This window comes from Nipponia nippon, unplaced genomic scaffold, assembly GCF_047370975.1.
Source record: "Nipponia nippon isolate SJK-2023a ecotype South Korea unplaced genomic scaffold, ASM4737097v1 scaffold_32, whole genome shotgun sequence".
NCBI classification, from domain to species: Eukaryota; Metazoa; Chordata; class Aves; order Pelecaniformes; family Threskiornithidae; genus Nipponia; species Nipponia nippon.
Window position 1 is genome coordinate 6,075,674 of NW_028262350.1, and position 26,243 is coordinate 6,101,916.

Sequence of the window (26,243 nt, forward strand, 5' to 3'; positions counted from 1 at the left end):
CTGAGCCTTACCAGCGCTGTTTTCTCCCTTATTGTTTCATTATGTTTGTCCTTTGTTTCAGGTCCCCCCCACAGTGGGAAGACTGCTTTAGCAGCAAAAATAGCAGAAGAATCCAACTTCCCCTTTATCAAGATCTGTTCTCCTGATAAGATGATCGGATTTTCTGAAACGGCCAAGTGCCAAGCTATGAAGAAGGTACTTACGTGTCCTACTCTTTTGCTTGATTACAATCCAATTCTATGTTCTCCAGTGGACAGAAAAGTGAATTACCCTTGTGATTGTGTTCTCTGCTCTCTGTAGGTCCTAAATTCCTGTGCATATGTTTATTTATAAAGTTGAATGAATCTTTTTGTGGCGCTGACACTAAGTGACTCAGGGAAAATGGCAAGGCTCTGTCCCAGTTGGGTCTGATATGTAATCATGACTAACGGTGGAACAAAACACCTGATCTGTGATGAGCAAGTCTGGAGCTCTGTCTGCAAAGGCAAAGGCAGGAAGGGCTTAGAGTTGCACTTGGAAAGAATAAATCCTGCCTGAATGAGACTGGGAACAGTTTTGAGGTGGTAATGTTTAGTTAAACAAGAGTTTTAACAACTTGGGGAGCAGGGGGAATGCAAACAAGTTGAACGTCTTAAATAATTTCAAGTAGCCAGGTGGAAGGAAGGAGATTTCATTGTCTGAAGCAAGCCAGCACTTATTCTTCTAGCTGAATGATACTGAATGAAGCGTGTAGGTGAAATGTTACTCTAAGATCAGCTTGTTGCAGGACTGCATAGTTTCTAAGAGAAGCAATGTGCTCATAGCTGGAAGCCCAGTTTGTAATTTAGACTCAAAAAGGAGCCTTTTGGACCTCACTTGAGTCGGCGTATGCTGAGGTAGGCCTGCAGTACCGCTGATGGCCTTAGTGCTGCTTATTGTTTCAGTCAAAGCTTTGCAGGACACTGGTTTGCCGCTCTGTAAAGGGTGATGTGGAGGCTCGATCCGTACCTGAGTAGGTCTGTTCTCCCTGCAGTAAGCTGTTAGGAAAAGTAACCAATATCCAGCCTGGGTATAAAAGCTTCACAATTGCATTACAATTGTGAGGGTCTGTGTGTGTTGCTGTATTATCAGTATTGCCCTAGCTCCAAAAAACAGAGAAATGGTGCTCTGTTTTGTCCGTTGCTTACAATGAAACGTAGGGCAGCTGGCTTTTTTGCAAAGTGTATGGGATAAAGGAACCAAACTGGGCTCTGACTTTGTCGAGATGGCAGTGTTTTATTAAATGCAGGTAGAGTCTAGTCTCTTGGTACTTATCTTTTTCATTCTCTGTTTATTCCTCTAAACACTGCTGTGTTTAGCTAAAAACACATCAACAGGTCCTATCATGACTATTGTAGTTTTGCTGCTGAGATTTAACAATGAGTCATTTTGCTGTTTTTTAGATCTTTGATGATGCGTACAAGTCCCAACTCAGCTGTGTTGTTGTGGACGACATTGAGAGACTCCTGGGTGAGTTAGGATGATGAGAGAGAGAGCTATGTTGTCTGCTGTGCAGAAATATTGAAATATTTGCAATATTGAAATATTGCAAACTGGAAATGATCTGGAACCATTTACTTCGGGAGCCTTGAACTGGTTTTGATACAGTGAAGTGCCTTAAATGTGCATCTGCTTAGTGGGCATTAAAATGCATTTTTCATTTCAGATTATGTCCCAATCGGACCACGGTTCTCTAATCTGGTGTTGCAAGCCCTTCTTGTACTGCTAAAGAAGGCCCCCCCTCAGGTAAGAAAGTAATCGAGGGACGAGATGCCCTGTTCCTATCATAATTTTGACAGTGGGGAGCTTTGTGTCTTGCTGATAGCTGCTGTGCTGCCAGTGGTATTAGTGCTATTGTCTCTGATTCAGTCAAGTTAATCCCACCCTGCTGCTGTTCATTGGGTTCGACATTTCTAGGATAACCACAAAGGATTCAACTTTAATTATCTAATTACTTAAGGCTGAATCTTCTGCAGTTAGCCGTAGAAATACTGACTAAGGAAACAAGTTTAACCTTCACCATGTAAAACTTAAACATACCAGCTGTCTGCTGTCTGATTATCTAAGGAACTAAACAGTTCAAATCAATCCCTGGCTCAATGACGTGCTCCCTCCTTATTTAGAAATCAATTTCTAAGTAATGTATGACGGTGGATGTCAGGGTTTTAATTTGTTCTTAACTTGAAATTATCAGGTGTTAATTACAGTGGGTGAGGAAAGCTTAAGATCTTGCATCTCATGCTGATCCTGTCTATTTGCGCTTTCTGGCTTGAGGAGATTTAAGAACATCGCAAGTGATAACGTTTCTGAAGCTTGCCCTGATTGAGACAAACAGGCAGGGACTCTTCTTTTTTGTTTGCCATTTTTCTTGTTGTTCACTGGAATTCTGCTGTGTGCGTCAAAGTATCTGCATAACTAAATAGCATGCTAACAGGAAAACCTTGAAAGGTGGCGTCAGGAAAAAGCAGAGAAGCACAGCCTGGATGAACTCATTTTTTGTGTCATTTTTAATATCCTGGAAACAGTAACGTATGCGTGAGTGTTGTTTTCATTAGAGAGTTTGGCGAAAAGGCCTTTCAAATATAGAACTTTGAACTAAATCGTAATGCCACAGGCCCTGAAGTTCCCCTTGTGACTGTCAGCCCAGGAGAACAAGGATTTTTCCCAGTGAGCTTTCTGTGCCGTGTGAAGTCTCTAACATAAAACTCGGATTCCATTATCACATACATTGGAACAGAAAGGCTGCCTGTATGCAATGGCACAACCATTTTTGATCGTCATAATCTCATGTAATCGTTGACCTATTGCTGGGTATTTCCACAGCACCAGGAAATGATTGTTCACATAGATCAATAGGGCAAAATAGAACTTGATTTGGTTCAGTTGTCAAAGGAACTTAAAATGTTAAATTGTCCATTTTCTCATTGCATCCTCTGAGTGTATTTTGCTGCTTAGATGCACTTTTGTTGGCACCCGAGTCTCCCTGAAAGCAGGATGCAGGGCTCGAAGCTCTCAGATATTTGCCAAGTTTATGCATGTTGCTAGAGATTTGTACTTTGCAATGTTTGAAATGCCCTTGAGGCTGGAAGACTTTGGGTTGACAGCCAATATTACGGTGACTTAAGCCATAAATTGTTGGAGGGTAGAGAGAGAGTTTTCTGAGGAAATGTCACTGTTTGACTGATGATGTGGGTTTTTTTTTTCCCCGAAACGTCCACTACTGGCTACTGTGGAAGCTAGGACAGCGGGTTAGACGGACCCTTTGGGCTGCTGCTGATAAGGTTCTTCCTAGCGTGTCTGTTTCCTGCGAGTTCCCTGTGATAGTCATGGCATGTGGGGACATTTTCATTAAAATAACCAACACTATATGAGAGGTAGAGTCATGTAGGAAAAGGCCTTTTCTGCTGTGAATGTTTACTGTGAAAAAGATTGAATTTGGGCATGGAGACTCTTGGGGGTTTTAAGCTCAAGTGAGACACCCACGAGGGAGATAGTACTGCTGGTTAATCGACGCCCTTCCAAGTTCCCTCTGAGATGACTAGTTCCCTTGGGGAGCAATTTATTTGGGAGTAATGGCTGGTTTCAGGGGTTTTGTTGTAATTTGAGGTGCAGATAGATGCTTTAAAGGTACATGAGTACTAACCTGCTCTATGAGGTCAAACCAACACGAGTTTCTGTGAGATTGGGCTCATGGTTTAGGTTCGTGCCTCGTAAAGATGGAGTGTCCTGGGACATGCCAGGCACGTGCCTGTGAGAGAGCAATCGTTGGCAAGATGCTAGGAAGGCAATACCTGTTCTCTGTTGCTATCAGGCTCTTTACCATTTCACTCGTCAGAGGGGCCCGAAATATCGAGTTGATTTGAAAAGCTTAGAAACGGGAACAGCGAAGCAGCTGAAACCGCAAGCGAGGCGCGAGTGGGAAGCGGAGGGCGCGTTTCAGCAGCGCAGCTCTGCTGCTCCCATCTTTGTGGCCCAGATTATGTATTCACACGGCGTTGTCACATCACTTGCAGAGAGTATACTTAATGTGCAGGCAGCTTCCTACAATTACTGTAGGCTACGTGTGCAAGAGGAGCATTTCTGGGATGAAATCTTATTAATTATGCATTGAGGAATATGTCTCTGTTGAATTGGTTTATGAAAGCTGCCTCCCAGACTCCCCTCTTGCTATTGAGGCTATATTATTTTAACGTGGTGTGGGAAGGACAAATACTTGAAGCTTCTGGTTTTCTGGGCTTTCTGGCTTGTTTGTACTTTGCAGAAGTTTTGAGAGTAAACACGTTAGACTTTAAAGAAACTAGAAACATCTCTGAGTTTGCTTTAAATTCCTGGTCACAGCTCATGCCTGCTAGTTCCACTCAGCAATGCTTAAATAGTGGTATCTATTACTACTAGTTCAAGAAGACTGAAAAACACTGCATTTTGTTTAGCATCTTTTTTTAAACCAATTAAAAAGCTTTTCTAAAATGGATTGAAGAGAAGAAAATAAACCATGTTCTCTTGGGTCTTTATTTCAATCAAGTTTCCCTGTGTTGTGCAGGAGAAGAGACTGGGGGGGGATAGAAAGACTGAAAAGGACTGTCGCAGCAGGGAGCCAAGCGGGAGAAAAGGACTTCTCTGAGAACTAAGCAGCAGCAGCTCCGAAAGACGAAGCTGCTTCATCTACATGCAGAGTCACACAAGGCATGGAGACACTCACCAGCCCCACAGAGGTTTCACATGTGCTTCCCTGCTGGTTCCTGTGAAAAGCTAACAATTGGCTCAAAGGGTGAAAGACCATTGCAGCATCCCCGCACTAAGCTGGACGTACAATTTGTGCAGTGTTATGAAATGTCTGGCTTAGCGAGATGCTCTCGACCGCTCTTGTGGATGCCCTTCCACTGCTCCCAGAGGCCCCCTGCCCCTTTCCTCTCCGGGACACGGGAGGCTTTTGCCGATTTATGAAAGTTGACGGGGGAAAGGGGGAATAATCTCCTTGTTTGATATAATCCCAGATGCATTCCTGATTCCACGTCACTTGGTGTGAATTGGAAGCCACTCCAATCATCAGCGACGTTACCTTTATACTTGTAAACCTGGGGATTCGTGTTTTCTCCCATTACATGTGAAGAATTGTTGATAACCCAAAACACACGCGTAAAAATATCCAAGGTCCAAAGTTGAGTTGAACGGCTGGTGGGTGACCGAGAGAGGCACTTCAGGACCCACCAATACTTGGTTATCGCATAGTTCAAGCTCCCCTCAACTCCCCTTGCCTAGGGCTGGTTAGATTTGCTGAAATTCTGTAATCTGAGACTCCGCTGACACGTTGAGACTCCGTTTGCTCGTAGCAGAGTCTATTTAATTCTTTTATGTTCTAGTTCGTCTTCGGTAGTCAAGGCAATAATGTGGTGCCCATTAGGAAGTGAATACTGCGTTAGAAGAATCCGTCTCATAATGCTTGAAAATGTAGTCGTTTAAAACTACTTCCTCTTTCAGCTTTGAGTCCCATAGTTCTCTGCACGACTGTATCCTTTATTCGGTTAAAATCCCTGCAGTAGAGAGGTGAAATTCAGGGCTACGCCACTTCTAGAAGGCAGCGGGGCAAGACGCGCACCTCTCTGCTGGGTATCCCCCCATCAGTGTAGAGGGATCTTGGGCTCTGAACTGGGGCACTTTTATTGCCTAAAAACGGGCGGGTTGAATCCAGACTTCAGTGATGTGCCTGCATTTAAGGAAGAACTAGGCCTAGAACTGCCCCGGTAAGGAGTCTGACACCAAATGATCTTGAGCTGTTGAAAAGCCAAGTTCCTCCTTCCGTGGTAGTTATTGTTTTGTTATGCCTGATTTTTGGAAGTTCAGCTTGAATCCTGATCTTCTGTGGGCTGAACACACGGCACGTTGCCTTTGCAATGGCTGCTGTAGAAACTAAGGATCAAAAATGTGAATATTTCTGAAACTGGGGGCACTTTAGCAGTGCATCTCCCAACAGCAAGAATAAATCAGTGGTATCCTGTGGTGTGTTGTCGCCGCAGAGTAGTTGGGCGAGGGCAGCTTTTTCACTTTGGCTTGCTGGCTTTTCATGCTTTTGTGGTAACGCCTGGGGCAAAACATTTCTGACTTGTAGGTTTTCCACTTGTTTGCTGAGCAAGTTGCCTGAAACTTTGAAAAGTACAAGAGGCTCCTGACACTTCATTTTCTTTTAGTAATTGATACAGCAGAGATTATGCTTGTTTTACGGTAACTGGTTTTCCAATGGGTCAAGTTTAAAGGTAGCAAGTTGAAGCGCATAGCTTCTTTTGAAGAAAGCAGGGAAAAAATCAGTATGTTTTGGGTGGAGCTGTTAAAAAATTTTCAGCACTGTTTTGCAGAGTACTCATCTGTCCTGCGAAGTTTTCAACCCTTCAGTTGTCAGTGGTTCAGGGTCCTGAGCATGGATCCTGGCAGAGATACCTAAAAACTGCAGATGGATCTGACCTCTGTTAACCTGTCCCGTTGCTTTCAAACCTTGTTAAGCTTTTGCCATTCTTAGTGTCATGCTTGCCTGAGTTCAACTGAGCTGTATGGTGAAAGTAAACATCCTTTTCTTCAGTTTAAAACTGATGCTTGATAGCTTCATGTAGCGCTCCCTCGTTTTTAGTTTGAGAAACAGCAGTTCCCCCCTCATCTCCTCTACACCATCTGTGATTTTATAGACCTCTCTGTTTACCTCCATCAATTTACCAAGAGTCTAATTAGGGAAGTTATTCCGTATTTGTGCCCATCCCCATTGCTTTCCTCTGATTTCTCCAACTCAGTGATGTATTTGAAATGGCTAGGATTGCTTAGTGTCTTCAAGAGCAGCCTGCGTTCATATGGCAGACTAAAGACTTTTGTTTTACTCTTTTCCCATTCTAAAAATGTCTCAGTGTTTGCAGTTTGAGTAAGATTTAGCATCGAGCTGGTGTTTTCTCAGAACTTGCCACAATGACCCATTCCGGTGGCTTTCCTAAATGGTAATAAGTCATTTAGAGTCATTTTTGCGTGTGTAGTAATTGTCCGCTGGCCTGATTTACAGCAAGTTTGGGATTCATCTGACTAAACGTGGCTGTCAGCGGTTTGGTTTTCTACGACTGAACTAGTTGTTTAGAAAATAGTTTGCTGTATGAGTCCAGAGTGTAGGCAGCTTTTCTGGGAGGAGGTCCGTGTCATCTGGGCTCCATTAACTACGAAGGAAATGCAGAGAATGAGATCATACGTGGACACCTGAAGTTACAGGAGGTAAAACTCACCTCACTAATTGCATTTCTGTGCTGCTTACATCCTTTCCTGGTGAGACCTTTTAGTCTCTGATGAAACCCCAAACTAGGCTCCTTTTTTATTATAATGCATGGACTTCATCCACGTAGAGGTTGCTCAGGTAGCGTCCTTCAAGCCAGGATCCTGCACGCTGTTATTCCCTTGAGTGATGTCTTCTCTGCTCTGCCGGGCACTGTACACATGCTGTTAGCTATATTTTGGGGACAGATACTGCCTTGCTGGCTGCAGTTCAGCGTTTTTTTTTTTCCCCGTAAAGTGCTCATAGTTCATGGGAAACTGTTATTAACACAATCCCTCACCCAAGCTATTCGGGATTTTGAGAGTTACATACAGTAATAAACAATTTTTTTAGAAGAATTGCTAGAGCTTGTAAAGCAGATCGGTCTTGGTGGTGCAGCATTGCACGGGTTTGTGCTTGCCAGAGGGGGTTGGTGCGTGTTTTGGAGGTCTCAGTTCAGTTCAAGAGTCTGTCTTCGGCTTCCTCTGTACCCCAGCGCCTTACCTGTATAAGGAGAAAACTGTTCGAAGGTGCCTAACAGCATGCGTGTGACTTGTTACATTTTTTTGAATAAGGTAGCAGAAATTCTCCTTACGGGGCTTATGCTTTTTACTGAGTTATAGCATATATAATATCCGATATATCAGTGTTATTTATGAATTGAACAAAAACCCACTGAGGACAGCGTGTTGAGGAAATACAGAGCAACCACGAAAGCAAAGTAAATGAGAATCGAGATGAAATTTTCTCAGTCAAATCTGCTGATAATCCCTATCTCTGCGTTCTGGAGATTTTAAGCATGCATCAGTTCTGCTGTCACACGTGCTGCTATCCCGAGTATGTCTTAGCAAGCTGAAGGCACCTTTTAACCTTGTCCTTGCGTGGTAACTTCAGAGCAAACGTGAGAGGTGTTTGTGCCACGCTTCTGTGGTTCCCGAGCAGGCGATGGCTCGAGTGTTCTTGGGGGACTCACTTCACACAGCTTCCAAGCCTGTCTTTAAAGTCTGTTTTACCAACCGCTTCCAAAGATGAAGACAGCTGAAATTTTGTTTTCATGTAGGCAAAAAGCTTTTCTGTTGCCAAGCATCATTTATTTTTCTTGGTCTATTAAGTGCTTTAGCTGAAAATGAGGACCTGATGGGGCTTTTTGAATTCCTCGTAGGAGTGAGGATCAAATGCCATTCACTCTCCACTGAGTGCATTGTTTTTTCATCTTTGCATGCACGATCTTACTGAATTGCTCAGATTTGGCTCAAACTTGTAAAATAATATTTTCCTGGCCTTGCTACACAATGACCATCAAAAAGGAAACAAATAACGCGCAATTGTAAAGCCGTGGACATGCAGAACACAGTGGAAGCAGCAGCCTACAGAATAGTTGTATTTATGCTTTCTGTGGACGTTGTATGCCCATCTCAAGGCTACCTACAGACATTTTGACACTCAGGCCTTTTTCTGCTTGCTGTGTGCTGCCAGCAAGCAAGTTTTGTCTAGTAATAAAGCATTCCCTACTCCCACTGCCGTTTTAAACCTGGCATTTCTGTCGCCGGTTCAGGAATTGGCTGCTTTTCCCCATTAAATTGCCCAGTAGGTTTCTGAGGGTTTCCCCCTCTCAAGCGGTGGCCGAGCCGGTGAGCGTGGTGCCTCCCGAGGTGGAGGCAGCGCTTAATACGCAGAAGGGTTAGCACAGCGTTTCCCTGACACAGCCTTTGTGTGAAGCTGGTGACCTGGGGCGTGCTCTGGTTTCAGCCTGCCAGGCGTTACCTCCTTCTGCTGTCTTAGGCTAAAACCAAACTTGAAGCGAGCGCTTGAGCTCGTTACCGGTTCTGGTGCTTTCTCATTGTCCCTCCCCCAAAGCAGGAGTGTCATCTCTCCAAACACAGAGAGCCAGCGCGTACAGTGGCACTCGGGGAACAAGAAACAAATGCTGCGAAGGCGCATCATCTTCATCAAAGATGTATTAAGTTTAAATAGGTTTTCATCCTTTGTCAAAGGAATGCAAAACGCTTATGAAATTAATTCTGGCTGCTCTGTAGGGATAGTTTTTTAAGGTTTTGTTTGGTGTTTTTTTTTTTTTTATAATGATGAACAGAGTTTTGTGTCACGAAGTTGAAATATAAAACTTTACTCGTTGTCTCTGAGCATCAGCTAAACTTCTGTACAGCAAATGAGGAGGATACCTGACCAGCCAGGCCTCTCCTCAACCCACGGGCTCCTTGTGTTCTGAACCGATCACAGCTGCTAATCCCAACAGCTCCTTCCATCAGCCAACATTTATCAGTGTCTGAACACCGCACGGTAAAATTCACATAGCATTGAAACGGCATTTGCAAGAAGAACTAACAAAAGTTGATTTTTATTGGCAGTTGATGTTTTCCATTCATTGCTCTATTATTTATAAACCCTGTTATTGCTCAGGCCAACTTGGAATTGGTGTGTGCACTGTCGGTTTGAACTCGGAGGCTGCCAGACGTGGTACTGTCCTTTTATACAACCACACTGGCAATGGGAAATCTTAGGGACTTACAGCAACCTCCGCTCTTAAAGCGTGAGCTGTAAAACCGTTGGAACTGTCTGTACAGTGGCAGGGAATTCACTGTACCCACAGGATTTCTAAAGACGGGTCGTTTCCCCGAGAAGTCATCTGTAATTCAGCATTTGGGAGTGGGGGTTTGCTCGTGCTTTTCAGTTTAATGAGGACTGAGCTGTTTATAATGATGAATTTAGAAGGCAAGGTAAGGTGGGAAAGCTGTGAGTATGGGTGGGTCTTCTGTGTACCATAATTTTTGGACCCTGTTGGTGGCATTACTCTGACTTCTGAAATCTAATCCTAGTCTTGTATGGTTGATGTTGACTACTTCAGTTACTGACAGATTTAATCCTACTCATTTTGTTTTACAGGGTATTTTTACATGGCCATTTTCCATTTGTAGTTAGCTGAAACTTCCCAAGGCTGGTTCCTCTCTTGTTTTTCCTTTCTTGACACTTATTCCATTGTGCGGACAGGGTCGCAAGCTTCTAATCATCGGAACCACCAGTCGCAAAGATGTCCTGCAGGAAATGGAAATGCTGAATGCTTTCAGCACTACAATTCATGTGCCCAACATTGCAACAGGGGAGCAGCTGATGGAGGCTTTGGAGGTGAGAAAAAGTTCAAGGATGACAAACAAGCTCAAAGTTTGCTGTAAATGAGTGATTTTGCAGTAGCTCTGCATTTGGGAATGCTGTCCCACTTAACATTATGTCATAACATAACAGTTCTAAGGCTTCTCCGAATGACTTTTTCACATAATAAATGAAGGCAAAATGAGAGAACGGTAGGTCTAGGGAAAAAGTTTGTGGAGTGGATTGAAAGATTCCGAGGGCATGGAAGCGGGTAATGAATATAATTGGGACACTTAAACTGACTGTGCCTGGAGGGTCCCAAGCTCTCAGGAATTGGAACAACATCAGATGAAGGTGTTTGGTGCTGAAGAGATTATAGGTACTTTATAAATGCATGCCCTTAATGGCTTCTTATTCTATGCCATAGTGGAAATTGTACTGAATATTGAAGGCTGTTAAAATAAACTTAACAGGCAAATCTTTTGTGCAAACTTGCAAAATTCTCACGATGATAATATCACCAAAGCCTGAAAGACACACACACTCTTGCAGCAGTTTTGAAAACTTACTGTGGCTTGAGCCACTCTCTTCCTTCTCGGCTCTGATCTGGAGAGAACCTGAATGCGTCATAAAAGAGAATCACTAACTGTTCCATTGGAGATGTTATGAAAAGAGCCATTATGGAATAAAAGAATCTAAGTGTTTTGCCTTGTCTGGATATATTGCAACAAATTTTCATTCTAAGCTAGAAAATGCTTTCTAGCTTCTCGTTCCCTTTTCCCTGAGTTAGGTAGCATTATTCCTACTGACAGTCTCCTGTTGTTGATTTTTTTTGTTTTTTTTTTTCCTTTTTCTTTTCCCCAGCTCCTGGGTAGCTTCAAAGACAAGGAACGCAGCACTATTGCACAGAATGTCAAACAGAAGGCTGTCTGGATTGGTATCAAGAAGCTGCTGATGCTGATAGAAATGTCATTACAAGTAAGAATGTTTCTGGTCCAGGACTGACTGGGGTAAACAGAGCAGTCTTAGAGGTTCCCACTTCTCTGCAGACTCCTACTTTAGCTGCTTTGAATTGGTTTAACTGAGAAAAGAGCTACAGTGAGAAGAAATTTTCTGAACAAAGAAATCACCAGGTCTTGGTCCACGGAGAGATCTTTAAAAACCACAGTGCCTATAGGCTGTTTAGAGCTGCACTTCAGAGAAGAGCATCTGGCAACTGAGGGATTGGATTAACTTACCTTTCATGAAATGTCTTCTCTACACCCAGCATGTTAAGATTGCAGATAGCAATCACTTAGGATTTTTTTTTTTTTTAAAAGAAAAAGGTGCCTGTGCAGGTGTATGTGCTCTTTCCCTGAAGAAGATAAATCTGTCAGGCTGTTCAGCTGCTCTTCTCTTTATTTTCCACTTTCAGCACTTTAAAGAAAATAATTGCAGAGGGTAGAAATATGTAGCTCTTAACCCTCCCCCGCACCCATCATCTATGCCTGCAAGCCAGCCATCAAGCTTGTGCTCGACAGTATATGCATGCTAAAAATGAGAGGGTGTAGCGTGCAGCCCTAATCCTCCACGGCTGACATTTCAGCGCCCTTCTGAGTCCTTCCCCCCCTCACACACACTCTCTTTTCACATCAAATGGATTTAGTGCAGCTGAGTGAACTGTCCTTAGATCTTCCTAGGAGAGGCTGAGCATAAGCTAAGAGGCATGTAGTTTAGCAGCATATAAGTCATGTATCCCTCTGTTCACTATTCACAATTCTGTTAAAACTTGCACAGCACTAAGGATATGCTCTGACTGGATGTCACCTCAGGGAATAAAGTCATTTATCTAGATTACTTTTTCCTCTTCTTCCTTGGCTTTTAATTCCATACCTACAGGCAAGTCAGTAAGTCATTGCTCACATGTATTAAATGTATTTAAGGGGTGCAGACCTTCAGGGACTGCCTGGCTCTGTTGCAGTCCATTTCACTTAGCCTTGACAATGGATTCCTTCTTCTGACACAGGACGTTTTCTTTTGCTGCTTTGACCTTAAGTGTTGGTTCTTTTCAAAACTGAAGGTGAAGGTTATGTAAATTATGGGCAGTTCTGAATCTGGAGCATGGGTGGAAATGCTTGCCTCGGCCTTGTTCACAGCATTGCCCCGTGGCTGCACACCTATGATGCTGTAGATAGGGAGTCTTCACGCTGCCCTAGACTCTGCAGACAGGTAAACTGCTCTTGTGCATTTTGTTTTTTTTTTAACCAGACCACCGTTTTGTAGATGAGTCCATGACCAGTCAGGCTGGGAGAAGACAGGCAGAACCGTGACTCTCTGCCATTTCTGACAAATTGAAGAAGTGTAAAATGAAGGGCTGCTACTATCGATATAGATGACTGATAATCCACCTTTGCTACTATACGTGGATGGTTGGTAGCAAGGCGACTTACGTTATTACAGTCAATTCAGGTAATTGTGTAATAGCATAGGTAATAGCATATGGAAGCTAAATATGAAGACGTTCTGTTTCAAAAGGTCTGAGGTGTTTACATGACTCCACCTGCTGAACTGCTATAAATACAGGAAAGCAATACAGGCTTTCATGAAATAGGAGAACATTCATATCTGAATGCATTGAAAGACCACAATGATATCTAATTTGGCTAGCTTTTACAGGAAAGCAGAATTTCACCAAATGGGAAGTTCCTTTTTTCAGTGAGCTGGACCACAGCTTTTTAGAAAGAGATTTGAACCTGAAATCCCTTAAAAATTCCAAGTGATGGATGAAATTTCTGCAAATTCAGCTGATTAGATCCCATGGTGAATGGATTCTTTGCAAAAAATGTGCACCTAGTTTCTTTGTCTGCAGTCACTGAATCTAACTGTGTTTTTTTGTTTTATTAGATGAGTGAACCCAATCTATGCTATATGTAGGTGTTCTTAAGCTGTTCAAATGACTTTCAGCTTATTTCAGACTAAAGTCTTGGTGAACCAGTCTCTCAATATCAAAATCCTTCCTTGGAGTACCGTGAACCACTGCATTGCTCTGGTATCTTGGGTTGCTTTGTTACCTTGTTTACGAGCCTTGTAAACCCACACTTTTTGGCAGCTTCGTTTCCCTCAAACTATGTTTATTGCTGTTCCTGGCCTTCTTTAATGTCGAACTACTCATATTTAGTGTCACATACTTTGGTCATCTTGTATACATTGAGTGTCCTGGAATGATGTTATGTTCTTGTTCAAAAGAAGTCTTTGATGAATGGATACACTCATGATTTGCCACGTGAATCCAGAAAAGTTTAGTTTTGAAGTATCCTTGGCTGCAGTACATGGACCACCTCACAGTGCTATCGGGTGCCACGCTAGCTTCACCCTGCCCTGATGCTGCAACCCTACCCTGGGGTGCTGCTGGATACATGAGCCTTCTTTTTCCATAGCTAGGAGGCTGGTTCCTTCTGCTTATTTTGCCTGCCTGTCCTGTTGCTCTTGGACCTCGCTGGCAACACTCCAAAACCCAAGGTCTCTCTTCTTCTTGGAGCAGGAACCTGAATAAGCCAGGCAGCTTTCCAGAAGGCCCCTTTTTGCACCTCCAGTATTTCCTGATTTGGTAACTTCTGTTTAGCATAAATAAAACGTAAGTTAATCTAAGTCGTTTGTCTGTAATGTACTTTAACTTACATGGGAACTTATTTTGAAAGGTCATCATATAATATTGCCTATGTTATTTTAAACTAAACGCTGTATCTGGACACACTAAGAGTTTGGATTTTATGACAGGTTTACAGGAGTACTGTACTACTCAAGGGCATGCACGTCTTGATGGACTATCTCCTCTTCTCTGGACTGAAGATTAATGAAGCCTCTTCAGTTGCCATTTTTCTGAAGGCCTCCCAGGCAAGTCCTGGGGAAACTGCATTACCTAGGAAGGAACAGCCATTTTCTTGCCACTTGTCTGAGCTGCGTCACCGAATCAGTCTCCACGCTGTTCTTCTAGGAAATCTTTCATCCAGTTTGACAGCAGCATTTCTCCTTTCACAGGGCACTAGAGGGTCTGTTCGAGTCCTGAACCTGCTTCCTCTTTGCATTCTGTTGACACCATTTTCTGCTCCTTGCCGGGCAGATCAACCTTCTGGTTTTGTGTCTGTGGTTTTTAATAAGCTATTTGATCAAGTTTGCCGCTTTAGTCTTCGGGGCCAGATATTGTGTCTGCAGATAAATGCTGTTCCTCCCAAAGAGCCTGTAGAAACTGTGTCAGTATAGATTATGGACAAAGGGTCTTAGCATGGCCACTTTCTTATGTCCGAGTGAAAAGGGGTGGGGAGGCAGCATCTTTGATGTGGGAAGCAGAACACTGGCATGGGCAAGTTTGAATTCCAGCCGGCGGCAGTAGTACAAATTTTCTAGGAATGAAAAGAAGAGATTTGTTTGTATATGTCCATCTCAGATCATGTTGGTTTTCTTAACAGAACTATCTGATTGATCCTTTGTTGTCATTTCCTGATTGTGATGACTTTTCCATGGTTTCCTAAGGTTTCACCAAGGTCCTGGCAACAGGACCATCTTCTCTGCAGGTAGATAATACTCTTGATCCCTGTGTCAGTCAGTGAGATAAGTAACCTTCGAATAAGCCAGGCCCTCCAACTGTTCTGAGTGACGTTTTCTTTCTATCAGCTTTGGGCCTTCCACCGATGGCCAGAAGTCATGCCTTGCTCTGTCTCAGTGTTCATGATTCCTTGGGTCAATCTGAGATGTGAAAGAGTCTCTCTCTTTACTGAGTAAATTGCCTGGTTCTGTGGCCTCTGCAAAAAGTGTCTTGACTCTTCACCCGCTGTTTCATGTAGTAGCCTTGTTGGTATTGGCGTGCCTGGCACCATAAACATTTGCTATGCTTGTGTGGATTTTTGCCTTTGGAATCAGTAGTGATTCTGTATGGAGCGCAAGTACTTAAGTGGTGAGTTGCCGTTCCTCTAACCATCGAGCTGTCTTTCACTGGTTTGCCTGATTTGCAGAATACTTAAGATCTTAGAATCACAGGATTATTCTTATTGGAAAGGACCTCAGGATGTCATCTAATGCAATTCAGACCTTCAGAAAGCATATGTGTAGATGATTACAGACATCTCACCACCCTCTTCGACATCAACATTTGATGGGAACCAGGCCTTTCCAGCTCTGACAGGAGTGGATGAAGGTTGGGTTTTGGACTGTTGCCAGCAAGGTCTGCTTCTTGGCATTTCATTTGCCCAGCTGTTCTAGCTTTCTCATGGAGAATCTGTCTGTGAGTTTGGATCATAGATGAGAAGTCAAATCTGAGGACCTGGTGGGCTGCCACTTGAGTAACTCCTCTGAAGAAGTCCTTTCAGAAGCAGACATCTTTACTGCCAGTATCTGTAAAAATGCTGTGTATCTTATCTCAGAAGGCCAGGGGTCCCTCTCAGATGCACTTTTCTACTCATGGTCAAAGATCAAATGTATTTTGTCTTTTTCCTCAAATCCCTTTCTTTTATGGGCTGTCTGAAGCTTGTTGAGAGAGGGTGCACTGGTAATTCTTTTTGCTTAAGCTTGGCCTTGGCAGCTCTGGTTCCCAGGCTTGCTTTGGCTGTCCGTGTAACTTGAGGTTTCAGCCACTTCTGAACCTCCTGTCCAGGACTTGCAGTGAGCGCTTCATCTAGCTCACCGGGCAGGTGGTGTCTGGTTCTCTAGAGTAACCTGAATGTGACCTTCTTCTCTTTGGGTGAATGTCACGGAGAGCAAGAAGGTACTAAGCAGATACACTCTGCTAATTGCACCCGTCACATATTTTCCTTTTTGTCTAGTCCAACCCTCTGCTCTGACCAAGCACGATCAACTAGAACAGGTTGCTCAGGGCCATGTCCAGTTGTGTCTCCAAGGCTGGAGACTCCATAACCTCCATGGGCAGTCCCTAATAGTGTGTGATCACCCTTGCAATGAAAACCTTGCTCTTCTGTTTACATGGAACTGCATTTCAATTTGTGCCTGTGACCTCCTGCCCTGTCAATGGGCACCACTCAGAAGAGCGCCTCCCTCTTCTTCTTTACTCCCTCCCATCAGGTAGTTACGCACGTTGGTAAGAGTCACACTTCCCCCCCCAGTCTCCAGTCGTCTCTACTCCAGACTAAACAATCTTACCTCTCACAGCCTCTCTTTGTATGACAGATGCTCGACCTTTAGTCATCCTTGCGACCCTTTGCTGGACTCTCTCTGGTATGTCACTGTCCCTCTTGTACTGGGGGGCCCTGAACTGGACACTGTCCTCCAGGTGTGGTGTCGCTAAGAAGAGGGGAAGAATCATCTCCCTTGATCTGGGAGCAACCTTCCTCCTAATGCAGCCCAGGATGCTGTAGGCCATCTTTGTTGCACGGGCCCATTGCTGGTTCACATTCAACTTGTCCTCCAGGGCCCTCAGGTCCTTTTCTGCAAAGCCCCTTTCCAGCCAGTTGTTCCCCAGCCTGTACTGGTGCATGGGGCTATTCCTGCCTGGGTGAAGACTTTGCATTTCCCTGTGTTGAACTGCAGGAGATGTGTGTTGGTCTGTATCTCCTTCCAACTGAGGTCTCTCTGAATGACAGCATCCTCTGCAAGTGCATGAAACACCTCCCAGTTCTATGTCATCTGCAAACTTGCTGAGGGTGCACTCTGTCCCTAAATCCTGTTTGTTAGTAAAGAAGTTAAACAATATTGGCTCCCATATGGATGCCTGGCGTATACGGCTAGTGACTGGCCTCCGACTGGACTTTATGCCACTGATCACAACCCTTTGAGCCCAGCAGTTTAACCAGTTTTCAGTCCATTGCGCTGTCCCAGTTATCTAGTCTGTACTTATCAGTAAATGACACTTTGTTTGTGTGGCCACCTGGAGTTGTGGTCACGCCTTTATCAGGTACTGGCCATTCTGGAAACATCTGGAAATAGAGGAAGGGAGGTGGTTGAGTTATCATAGGACTGTAGGATAAATGAGGTCAGAAGGGACCTCAAGGTGTCATCTAGTCCAATCTCCTGCTCAAGCAGGAAAAGCCACGTGGTCAGACCAGAGCCCTTTGAATGGGCAAGATCTGAGACCCTTTGCCAGGTGAGAGCCACGGGCTTAGCCTTATAGTGTGGATTACACACATGGATTCCCCAGAGAAAGGGGACTTCCAAGTAATCAGCGTTCAGGGTGTGCGGCCCATGTGCACGTTCTCCTATCCCAGTTGTCTTCAGCCTTTCAGATAGAATCATTTAGGTTGGAGAAGACCTTTAAGGTCACCGAGTCCAACCATAAACCTAACACGGCCAAGTCCACCATTAAACCATGTCCCTAAGTGCCACTTCTGCACATAGAAACGGGAGAGCTGGAACAGTGACATACGTGCTTTCCCTTTGTAGCCAAGTGTCGACTGGGAGAGATTGCGGAGAAGACTGAGGCTAGAGGGATACTGCAGGCACCATCTTTCTGGTCTCTGGTGATGTGGCACAACAGTCCCTCTCTTAGTACCGGTGCATTATACATTTCAAACGCTGCTTTAGGTGGTGGGGTAGCCTTTCTTTTCTTCCAGGATCCTGAACATTACCGGTATTCCTTTGCATGTTAAAAACCCAAGTTAATAGCTCAGTGACCCTCAGTAAGTTCCTTTAAATCATCTTCTTTCAGTGAATTTATCTTTCTGATCTAAAAATAGTTCAGTAGTTGGTACTGAGGTGTTGGCCTTGCTGACATATTTCAGAGTGATAGGAAGTTATAAACTTTTAGGCTTTTTCTTAGCACATAGCAGAAATTCTCATTGGCTGTTTCTTCCCTGCCTGCTTCACTGGTAATACTGCTGTTGGGATTTTTTGTGTTGTATCTTCTTCCAAGCTGTTTTTAAAGACATTTGTGTTGCCCTCAAATGCAGTGGTCATGGTTTTAAATAGATGGCCTCTTCACATCTGGAATTGGTAGAAATTTTCCTTTAGGAATGTAAAACATGGTAGAGGAGTTCAAGAGCCCTTGTTCTGCCTCTTTGGTGGGAGGCCAGGGCACATGCTGAAACTTTGCTTCACCCTCCAAGGATAAGTCCCAGTTTTATGTTTTAGTAGAGCACTTGCCTGTTTATTACCAAGTGGGTGATGGAGCTGGGAGTCTTACAACCAGGCAACTTCATAGTACCATTTACTGCATGTTTTCAGAATGAACCCCCTGTATTTTCAGCAGTCTGTTAAGAGGTACAAGATGTTGATGAAGATTACAGAATGAGCAGAAGTTCGAGTTTCTAGGCCAAATGACCTGTTGCAATACAACACAAAGACACTCCGAGAACCAACGGTCTCCAATTTCCAAATGTTTATAGTCCTAACTCGTTGTATCTTGGTGCAAGCATGGCAATTTGCCTAGTCTTTGGAGTGCAACAAACCCGTGCATCAGCACAAAGGACTGATGCAGTTATACAGAAGTTGTGTCTTCTGATGGCAGCCTGAGTCTCTGTCTCCTCAGTAGCCTTTCCTCCCCCTTGTCTCTAGCTCAGTGTTGGGGGAGAGGCAGCCTGATCTTTAGGGGATGTTCCTCGTTGATGGAGCCACAACACACGTTGGTACTACAAGTTCTGGAAGCCTTTTGCTGTGATTCAGCTTTCCCTTATGTGCTAACCCACCACGCGCAGCTCCTCTCCTCTGGTGCTTTGTTGCTGGAGCTGTAAGGGGGAAGGAAGACACAGGAAAATTGAGGGCATCTTCAGTCCCTTCTGCTCCTGACTGTTTTATTTGCTGCCCCAGCTCTGGAAAGGGGGAGATAGAAGCAGACACAGAGCAGGCCTGCTTTGTGCAGAGCTAGGCTAGAATTGGCAGTGTGGGATGAAGCTAGTGTGCAGACTGCCATCAAACCAGAAGTACCTGATAGGAATGCTTGTGTATCTTTCCAGTCTGGCTCGTCTCCTAGCCAAGTGAGCACGCTAAGCTTGTGCTAATCGGTTTTTTCTCTTGGTGCAGTGCTGTATCTGCACTACTTAGCTGCAGAACTTCTGGACAAGGAGGCTGATCTCTGGCCAGGCCAATGCATGGGCAAAGCAAACACACACGTGCGTCTCTGGCTGTCTTTGTGGCCTCCTTTTCCCATTGTGCTACCGGGAAGATTGCATCACATTAATGGAGATCTGTTTTGTTTGGTGTTTAGATGGATCCTGAGTATCGGGTGAAAAAATTCTTGGCTCTTCTGAGAGAAGAAGGAACGTAAGTACTTTTATTTTAAAGCATGGTTTAAAATTCTCTTCTCCACTTAGAAACATGCATCTCTTTGAGGGGAAACTGCAGTGTAGTATATCTGATCTCATTGTTGGCCCTTCCTGTATTTACAGAACTGTATATCGGATCAGTTCTCCTTACAGCTATATGCCAGTTGTTTTGGGAGGGGGGAGGTCCTGAAGACTCTTTGAGAACCTGCATGCCTGAATTCTCTGTTTTTCTTAATTTACCCGTGACTTTAAAATTTAAATGAGATATTGGACCACAATTTAGCTTTCTTTAAAGTAAATCAGAAGACATTCTGCTAGAGTTAAAATCCAGCTGTTTAAAATCTGGGACGTTGATTTCTTCTATTTCTCCTGTCTGAGAGAAAGATGTCCTACTCTTTCCCCTGTAGGTGTCACAGGGAATAGTTGAGCCCAGTCTTGACAATGGCATCTCCTAGAAAACAACTTTCTAATACGTGTAGGGCAGTACCTGTGCTGGGGAAACTCACAACAGTATCTATCCTGGCTACATGTGAGTGGGTTCCAGTGTGTGCTTGATGCTTTTATACATGTGCATGCTTTCTTGATGGATTTGGCTTCTTTTGCAAGAGTTCCTTCCCTAGACTGAAGGTGGACCAAGTGCAAGATCAACAGCTGGAAAAATGACCAACCTGGAGAATATACACTGGGATCTTCACTCTTCTGTGTTCAACAAGCTGGACAAAGCAAAATGCTCCCCTGTTTCCAAGAACCCAATGTGGAATCTGCATGTTTAGTGCAACACAGTATCTTTATTCTTCGTCGTCAATATACTGATGTCATGTGGAAGTGTCTTCTAGAACACCGTGCTTCTGTCTCTGTGCAGGCGAGGCTGCGTTCTCATTTGATTTTAGCATGGGGAAAATGTCCTGTAAGTTTTGAAGCTAACACTCACTTGTGTCCAGCATCCAGTTGCTACGATGGGAAAGAAATCCTGATTTCTAATAAAACCTGCCAGTCTGTGGTGAAGGCATATTAAAGTACTACTCTGTGTTATCCTGATCTGATGAACGCTTTCTCGTTATGTCATCCTATGCCTCATTGAACATTGAGCCAGGCTGATAACCTAAAGACAGTGCCCACAATAATTCAGCTCCAGAGCTGCCGAGATGCTAAGACCTGCTTTCTTTTATACCCAGGTATTTTGTGGCCTGATGGGAGAGACTGGCTAGTGGCATTAGGGACTGGAAGAAGGCAGGGAAGCATGTTGATCAGGGTAGAGGAAACGTCCAAATCCAGTATTTAAGGCATCAAAGCTTGTTGTTAGTTCAACAACTAGAGATGCTGATTCCAGCCTGAAAGCTCTTCATGAGTGCAGCTTTGGTATTAGCTAGCCTCATTATATCCCATTTTTCTGCCGTGTTACCAAAGGTTGAAATTCCTCCTTAGAGACAGAGAGGAAGCCAAGCTCTGCAGATGCACGAGATGTGTATTGCCATGTTTTTGCACTGAAATAAAGGAATGTATCAAACTTCGCTATGTGGTCCTTCCCCAATAGTCATCTTGCGTCAATGAGATGCTGTCGACGATGACTGCATGAGGCTACTCCCCTCTGGTTCTTTGGCTCCACATGTTTAATAAGGTTCATGGAACATACCTCAATGTGGTGGGGCATGAAATCAAAGCCATTTATGAGATCTTAGTCAGTGTAGCTTCCTAAACTTGACCAGACACGCTGCTAAGGGCTAGCAGCTTGTACCCAAAGCGGTGTTCCCAGGGAAAGGAGGGTGCTTCACGTTCTTTCAGGCCCAAAGGTGAAGGTACTGTAGTCAGTGCGTACTTACAGCAGTCGGAGTATTTTAGTCACTCCACTCTGATTTCTTTTCCTTTGGCAGTGCTGTTGTATTGTGATGACATTGCGAGTCCCAGTGGTTATTATTCCCTCTCATTTTGTGTACGATCTTGTGAATTTATTTGTTCCTTTCTTTCCTCTGCTAGTCCTAGCGACAGCAGCACACATTAACTTATATTTCAGAGTAAATGATGTAAACCTTATTGTGTCTTTGTCCAGAACTATATTGATGAATAAATATCTGGTTTAATTGCACATTCAATGGATTCAATAAAAAGCACAACTACTTGTGATGATCTGGGTGACATCTGTGTCTGTGGTGCTAGTCAGGCAGAGGTGTGTATATAGAGTGCTGATGTATGGCATGAAGGTACCAAAGCTATTTCCAGGCTGCTGATAGCCAGAGGGATGCTCGGTTTGTACCTAAGCATGGATGGAGTGAATACATCCCCAGCCGGGATAGCTTGACCACAGGTAGTCTTAAAGGAGTTGGCTGAGAAGACCTCTCGTCCAGCCCTTTCTAGAGGTTTCTGGACCTTGCGGTGCTGATGAAGGCCCAAAGATGTCTCTGTGTGTGCGAGTTAGGTGTATCGCACTTGAAGAAGGACATGTTGGAAAACCAGAACGAACTGTTGGGTATGACATCCCGCCCGTTCCAACCTATTCCGAGATCTCCATCCAAGATGTTTCCTGCAGGTGGCAGAAGAGAATGACTCCCGACACCCCCTTCCCACCACGTTTGCTCTGTGGCACGCTGCCTGGGCAGGAGTGGCTTTATAGTCAGAACTATATTGCTTTAAACAGTTCTTCATCCCCTTCCTTACCCTGTTGCTGCTTTTTCCTGAACCTTCCCAAAAGGTAACTGTCTCCCAAGCTGAGTTGTTAACCAAGGACAAATACATTTGAAAGTGTCGGGGTGGGGTTTCGGGAGGACGGAGTGCGGTGGAGAAAGGCTTGGGGTGATGGGCAGACGTAGAGGTAGCTTCTACTGATAAAGCTGTTAAGCGCAAAGCACTCTACGAGGGCAGACTTCGCGGTTGTCTGCGGTGTTAGCAACGCACCGTCGCTGTCCGTGCGCCTGTGAAGGCACCACTGCTGCCACCCGGCAGGAGATGGCACTGGCAGAAGCGTGCTGTCCCCAACACGGAGCAGTGAAAGGGGCTGGGAATCATTCGGGCACAAGCAGCGCGATGTTTTGGGCAGCGCTCTGCAAGGCGGCAAATGTTTTGCGTATAAATTGGGGATCGGTGTAGGGATATAGAATGATTTTACTTTTTTTTGACCCCTCAGACAGGTATATTTGAGGCCAGAGCTGTGGAAAATTGCGTGCACTTAAAAGCATCGTTAATGTATGGGAGATGTGGAAACGCCCACAAAAGTATTCATGGACAGGAGAAGATGTTTTTCTATGAGAACGTTCGGATCTCGGTCTGTCCGAACCGTCAAAAGGTGATTCGATGACAGCCTGCAAGTGCATTGGCGGGGGGAGAATAGGAAGTCTAAAGCCCGTTTTAATCCAGTAATCTCGCATTGTACGCACACCGTGAGATGGCACTCTATAAATAACAGTCTTAGCATTCAGCTGTAAAATCTCCTATATTTGCTACATTTTATCGTCATCGTCTTGCGTTCCTGTGGCTGTCACTGTGCATAAGTGGCTGGATGACGACCCACCGCTCCCGTAGATGTTGTTCGGCAGGACTTAAAGGACCTTCCGAGGCAAACCACACAAGCTGGCAAGTGCATCTTTTTGGTTTTTTACCTTCTCTTTAATGACGTACCACAAAAAAATGCAAGTTGAAATATATTTTTCTCCAAATATATATATTTATATAATATATAATCTTAGTTAACTCAAGTATATACATTGTATAATAAATAATGCTTATAAAAAGAGAAATTTTCTGAATATAAAATAAAAAAAAAATCGACCTCTACAACTTTATACAAAACTTTGGATACAGCAGATTGATGGAAAAAGATCTTCCATTCAGTGCTAGAATACCTGGCTACAGTAAAATAATTACAAGGCAATAAATGTTCTATTTAATATTAAATACCTTTTCTTGATTAAAAAAAACAAACAAACAAACAAAAAAGGGATTTTGTTTAAAGTCAGGTACTTGGAGTCTTTCCAGACACGGAATTTAATATATACTTTTAAATAGAATGCATATCAGAAGACGGCTTATTTCTGAATCGGGGAGGTTTCTTGGAGCTCTCCTGTGATCTTTGATTTTGGAAAGCTAATGCTTCTCAGGCTGCGTGAATCCAGGAGCTCTTCATGGTGCTCTGCAGAGGAGGGACTGAAAATTGTGCTCTGCTTCTCTCCAGCCACAGGTCTGAGTGCCAGGGCTGTGTTCTGTGCTCCGTATGAGGGGTCTTTCACCCATCTTACTGCTCTTCGCAGTACTGCGTGCTGCTCTTCCCCGTGGACAAAGAAGCAAGTGGAGCAGAAGACACAGCTTTAATGGTTTAGACATATTTCTAGGTTAAATCACTGATGTAGGAGCGATGGTATTGGAACATGGTTATTGGTCCTCATCATCTGTGGAGGAGCCCACCAGGACAGGGCTAATTTTATTTTTTTTAATTTCAAGGATCAATACACCGTGAAAACGTAATCCCAAAATGAGGGGGCATGCGGTCAAGGAGGGGGATGTGGCCTGGGGAGCCGATGGAGGGACAAATGCTGGTCCTTCTGCACTGAGATGGGTCATGGGATGTGTGTGGCCACACCTGGGGCCCAAATCCCTGCTCATGGTACGGAGCCTCTGTGCTTGGTGTGGTCCCCTCATGAACGAATTCCTGATAACTCAAGAAATCCTATGGGAAGGAAAGGGTCTGCCTGGGATTGTGCTGTCGGATAAAGGTTTCCCTTCCCTGTCTGCCCTTGCCTCTCTTTTGCTGGATGAAGTGGTTTGAACCAGTCTGTCTGACGGGGGAAGGCTGACGAGAAGGCTTGGACAGAAATTTCTTCTTGCCATGGCTTCTGTCTCCCCATCCGTTACTGATGCTCAGAGCTGGTGCAGCAGCTCGCCTGGCCGGTACCCTGTCCCCAGAGAGATGCTCTGAGCTCGCTCTGGGATATAAAGTCGTATTAGGGAACGCTTAGTCAATAGGGGTGGATTTGCCCAGATCCTTAAAAATCTCTCTTGGGCAGCCGCACAGCAAGGAGGCTGCTGGAGTAGTGATGCATCCCCATGGAAGAGCTGGCAGCCTCACCACGTGTGATCTGCTCTTCTCTTGGGCCACATGCCAGGGGATCAGCTCTGGGCTCTGGTTTCCTGCCGTCCTCCTCAGGGGGATTACAGGAGATGATCTGGGGCTGTGGGGAGTAGAGAGGGCAAGGGGGAGGTGAAAGGAGAGACTGGCTGTAGGGCTCGGTTCGTGTGCTCAAAAAGGATTGTTTCTCCAACGTCACCTCCTCGGAGCAGGAAGGAAGGAGCCTGGCTGGTGTGGGGAGTTGGCTCCTTTCCTCCTCCTCAGCACATCTGCTGAGACCAAGATGGCCAAGCCAGCAGGCCCGGGAGCCTGTATTTGCTCAGCTTTCACTGTGTAAAATTAATTTCCACCTGAAACCCCCATATTGGCATCTACATGGGCCAGACCTCTGGAGGAGGACAGAGCTGGAAGCTCTGCATGCTGTGTTAGCAGCACACTGACTGGTGTGCCCATGCCTCGCTTGGACCTCTGCTGTCCCTGCTTCTCCCCGGACAGCCTGTCATGCCAAACAGCCCGAGAGAAGTCAGCAGATCAGTGATCTAACACGTCTGCAGTGCCAGGTCTAGCCTTGGACCCCCGTGTGTGGGTGAGGTGCCGAGAGCCTTCTCTGCAGCGCGGGTGCTGGCTGTGTGAGGGTGTCTGCCTTGACCAAGGGCATTAGGATATTTTTATGCCATCCTCTGAAGTGTGAGGCCACCATGCGGGGGCTGATCACAGGGTTGATGGACCCCTTGGCCCTGCTCTGGAGCAACCTCCCATCAGTTGGAGACCTACCTACGTTTACTTGCAGGTGTGGACGTCGTAGACGCGTATGCACTCCTGGCAGCTCACGTAGCAGCACCAGTGGAAGATGCAGTGACACTTCTCCTTCCGTTTCTCAGTCCTGGTGTTGTGGCCACGACCGCAGCACAGCAAGTCGCAGCCGTCGATCCCGTGGGAGGTGACGTTGCATGTTCTGTCCCTCGTCCCAAAGGAGCCCGTCTCTGGGTTGGGCTCGCAAAAATTGGGGGAGTTCTCATAGTAGACCAGATCCCGCTCTGTCGGTGGCTTGAAAAGAGCATACTTGGCCCTAAGAGTTTCTACCCATCCCCGAGATTCTCGGTGCTTTTCAACCACCATCTCAGAGGCGCTGTCGTATTTATCCTTCAGGTAATCACCAATTGCCCGGAAATCAGGCTGGGCCCACCAGCAGGTCTTGACCTCGCAGCTTCCCGAGAGACCGTGGCACTTGCACTTCAGGTGCATGTGATCCAGGATGGTCTGTCCAGGGGAGAGAAAACGAGGTGGTCAACAGCAGCTTATGATGCCCAGCGTTTGCTTTCAATCACCTGCGTTTGCTACCTGGATTTAAATGTCTACTCTGAGCTTGGTCTGGAAAGCGTAGGCTAGTTGTAAATGCATGGGAGCTTTGGTGTGTGGCAGAAACATCTCTAGACGGAGACATCGCACTAGAAGAGCATGACTGGGATGGGCAGCTGCTCTAATCATCTATCCTATCCAATCCAATCCAATCCAATCCAATCCAATCCAATCCAATCTAATCCAATCTAATCTAATCCCAAGGTCCGACCCTTTCAATGGGGTCCTCCCTGTTGTGTGTCTGTGGACA

General features: G+C 44.9%; 2 protein-coding genes across 3 annotated transcripts in view; one reads left to right on the forward strand and one right to left on the reverse strand.

Moving 5' to 3' along the window:
* The window catches only part of NSF (N-ethylmaleimide sensitive factor, vesicle fusing ATPase), an 82,843-nt gene extending 61,141 nt beyond the window's left edge, over nucleotides 1–21,702 (forward strand). Inside the window, exons 15-21 of one of the 2 annotated variants that reach the window (XM_087770104.1) lie at nucleotides 62–195; nucleotides 1,422–1,488; nucleotides 1,685–1,764; nucleotides 10,301–10,435; nucleotides 11,264–11,377; nucleotides 19,524–19,579; nucleotides 19,989–21,702. In XM_087770104.1, coding sequence (XP_087626230.1) covers nucleotides 62–195; nucleotides 1,422–1,488; nucleotides 1,685–1,764; nucleotides 10,301–10,435; nucleotides 11,264–11,377; nucleotides 19,524–19,579; nucleotides 19,989–20,004 — 602 coding nt within the window. In that variant the 3' untranslated portion in view covers nucleotides 20,005–21,702. The remainder of the gene's footprint in view (nucleotides 1–61; nucleotides 196–1,421; nucleotides 1,489–1,684; nucleotides 1,765–10,300; nucleotides 10,436–11,263; nucleotides 11,378–19,523; nucleotides 19,580–19,988) is intronic. The other variant, XM_087770103.1, reaches the window with a different exon arrangement.
* Nucleotides 21,703–25,414: 3,712 nt separating this feature from the next.
* Nucleotides 25,415–26,243, reverse strand: part of WNT3 (Wnt family member 3) — a 50,587-nt gene continuing 49,758 nt past the window's right edge. Inside the window, exon 4 of the mRNA XM_009470425.2 lies at nucleotides 25,415–25,894. Within this exon, the coding sequence (XP_009468700.1) occupies nucleotides 25,415–25,894 (480 nt within the window). The remainder of the gene's footprint in view (nucleotides 25,895–26,243) is intronic.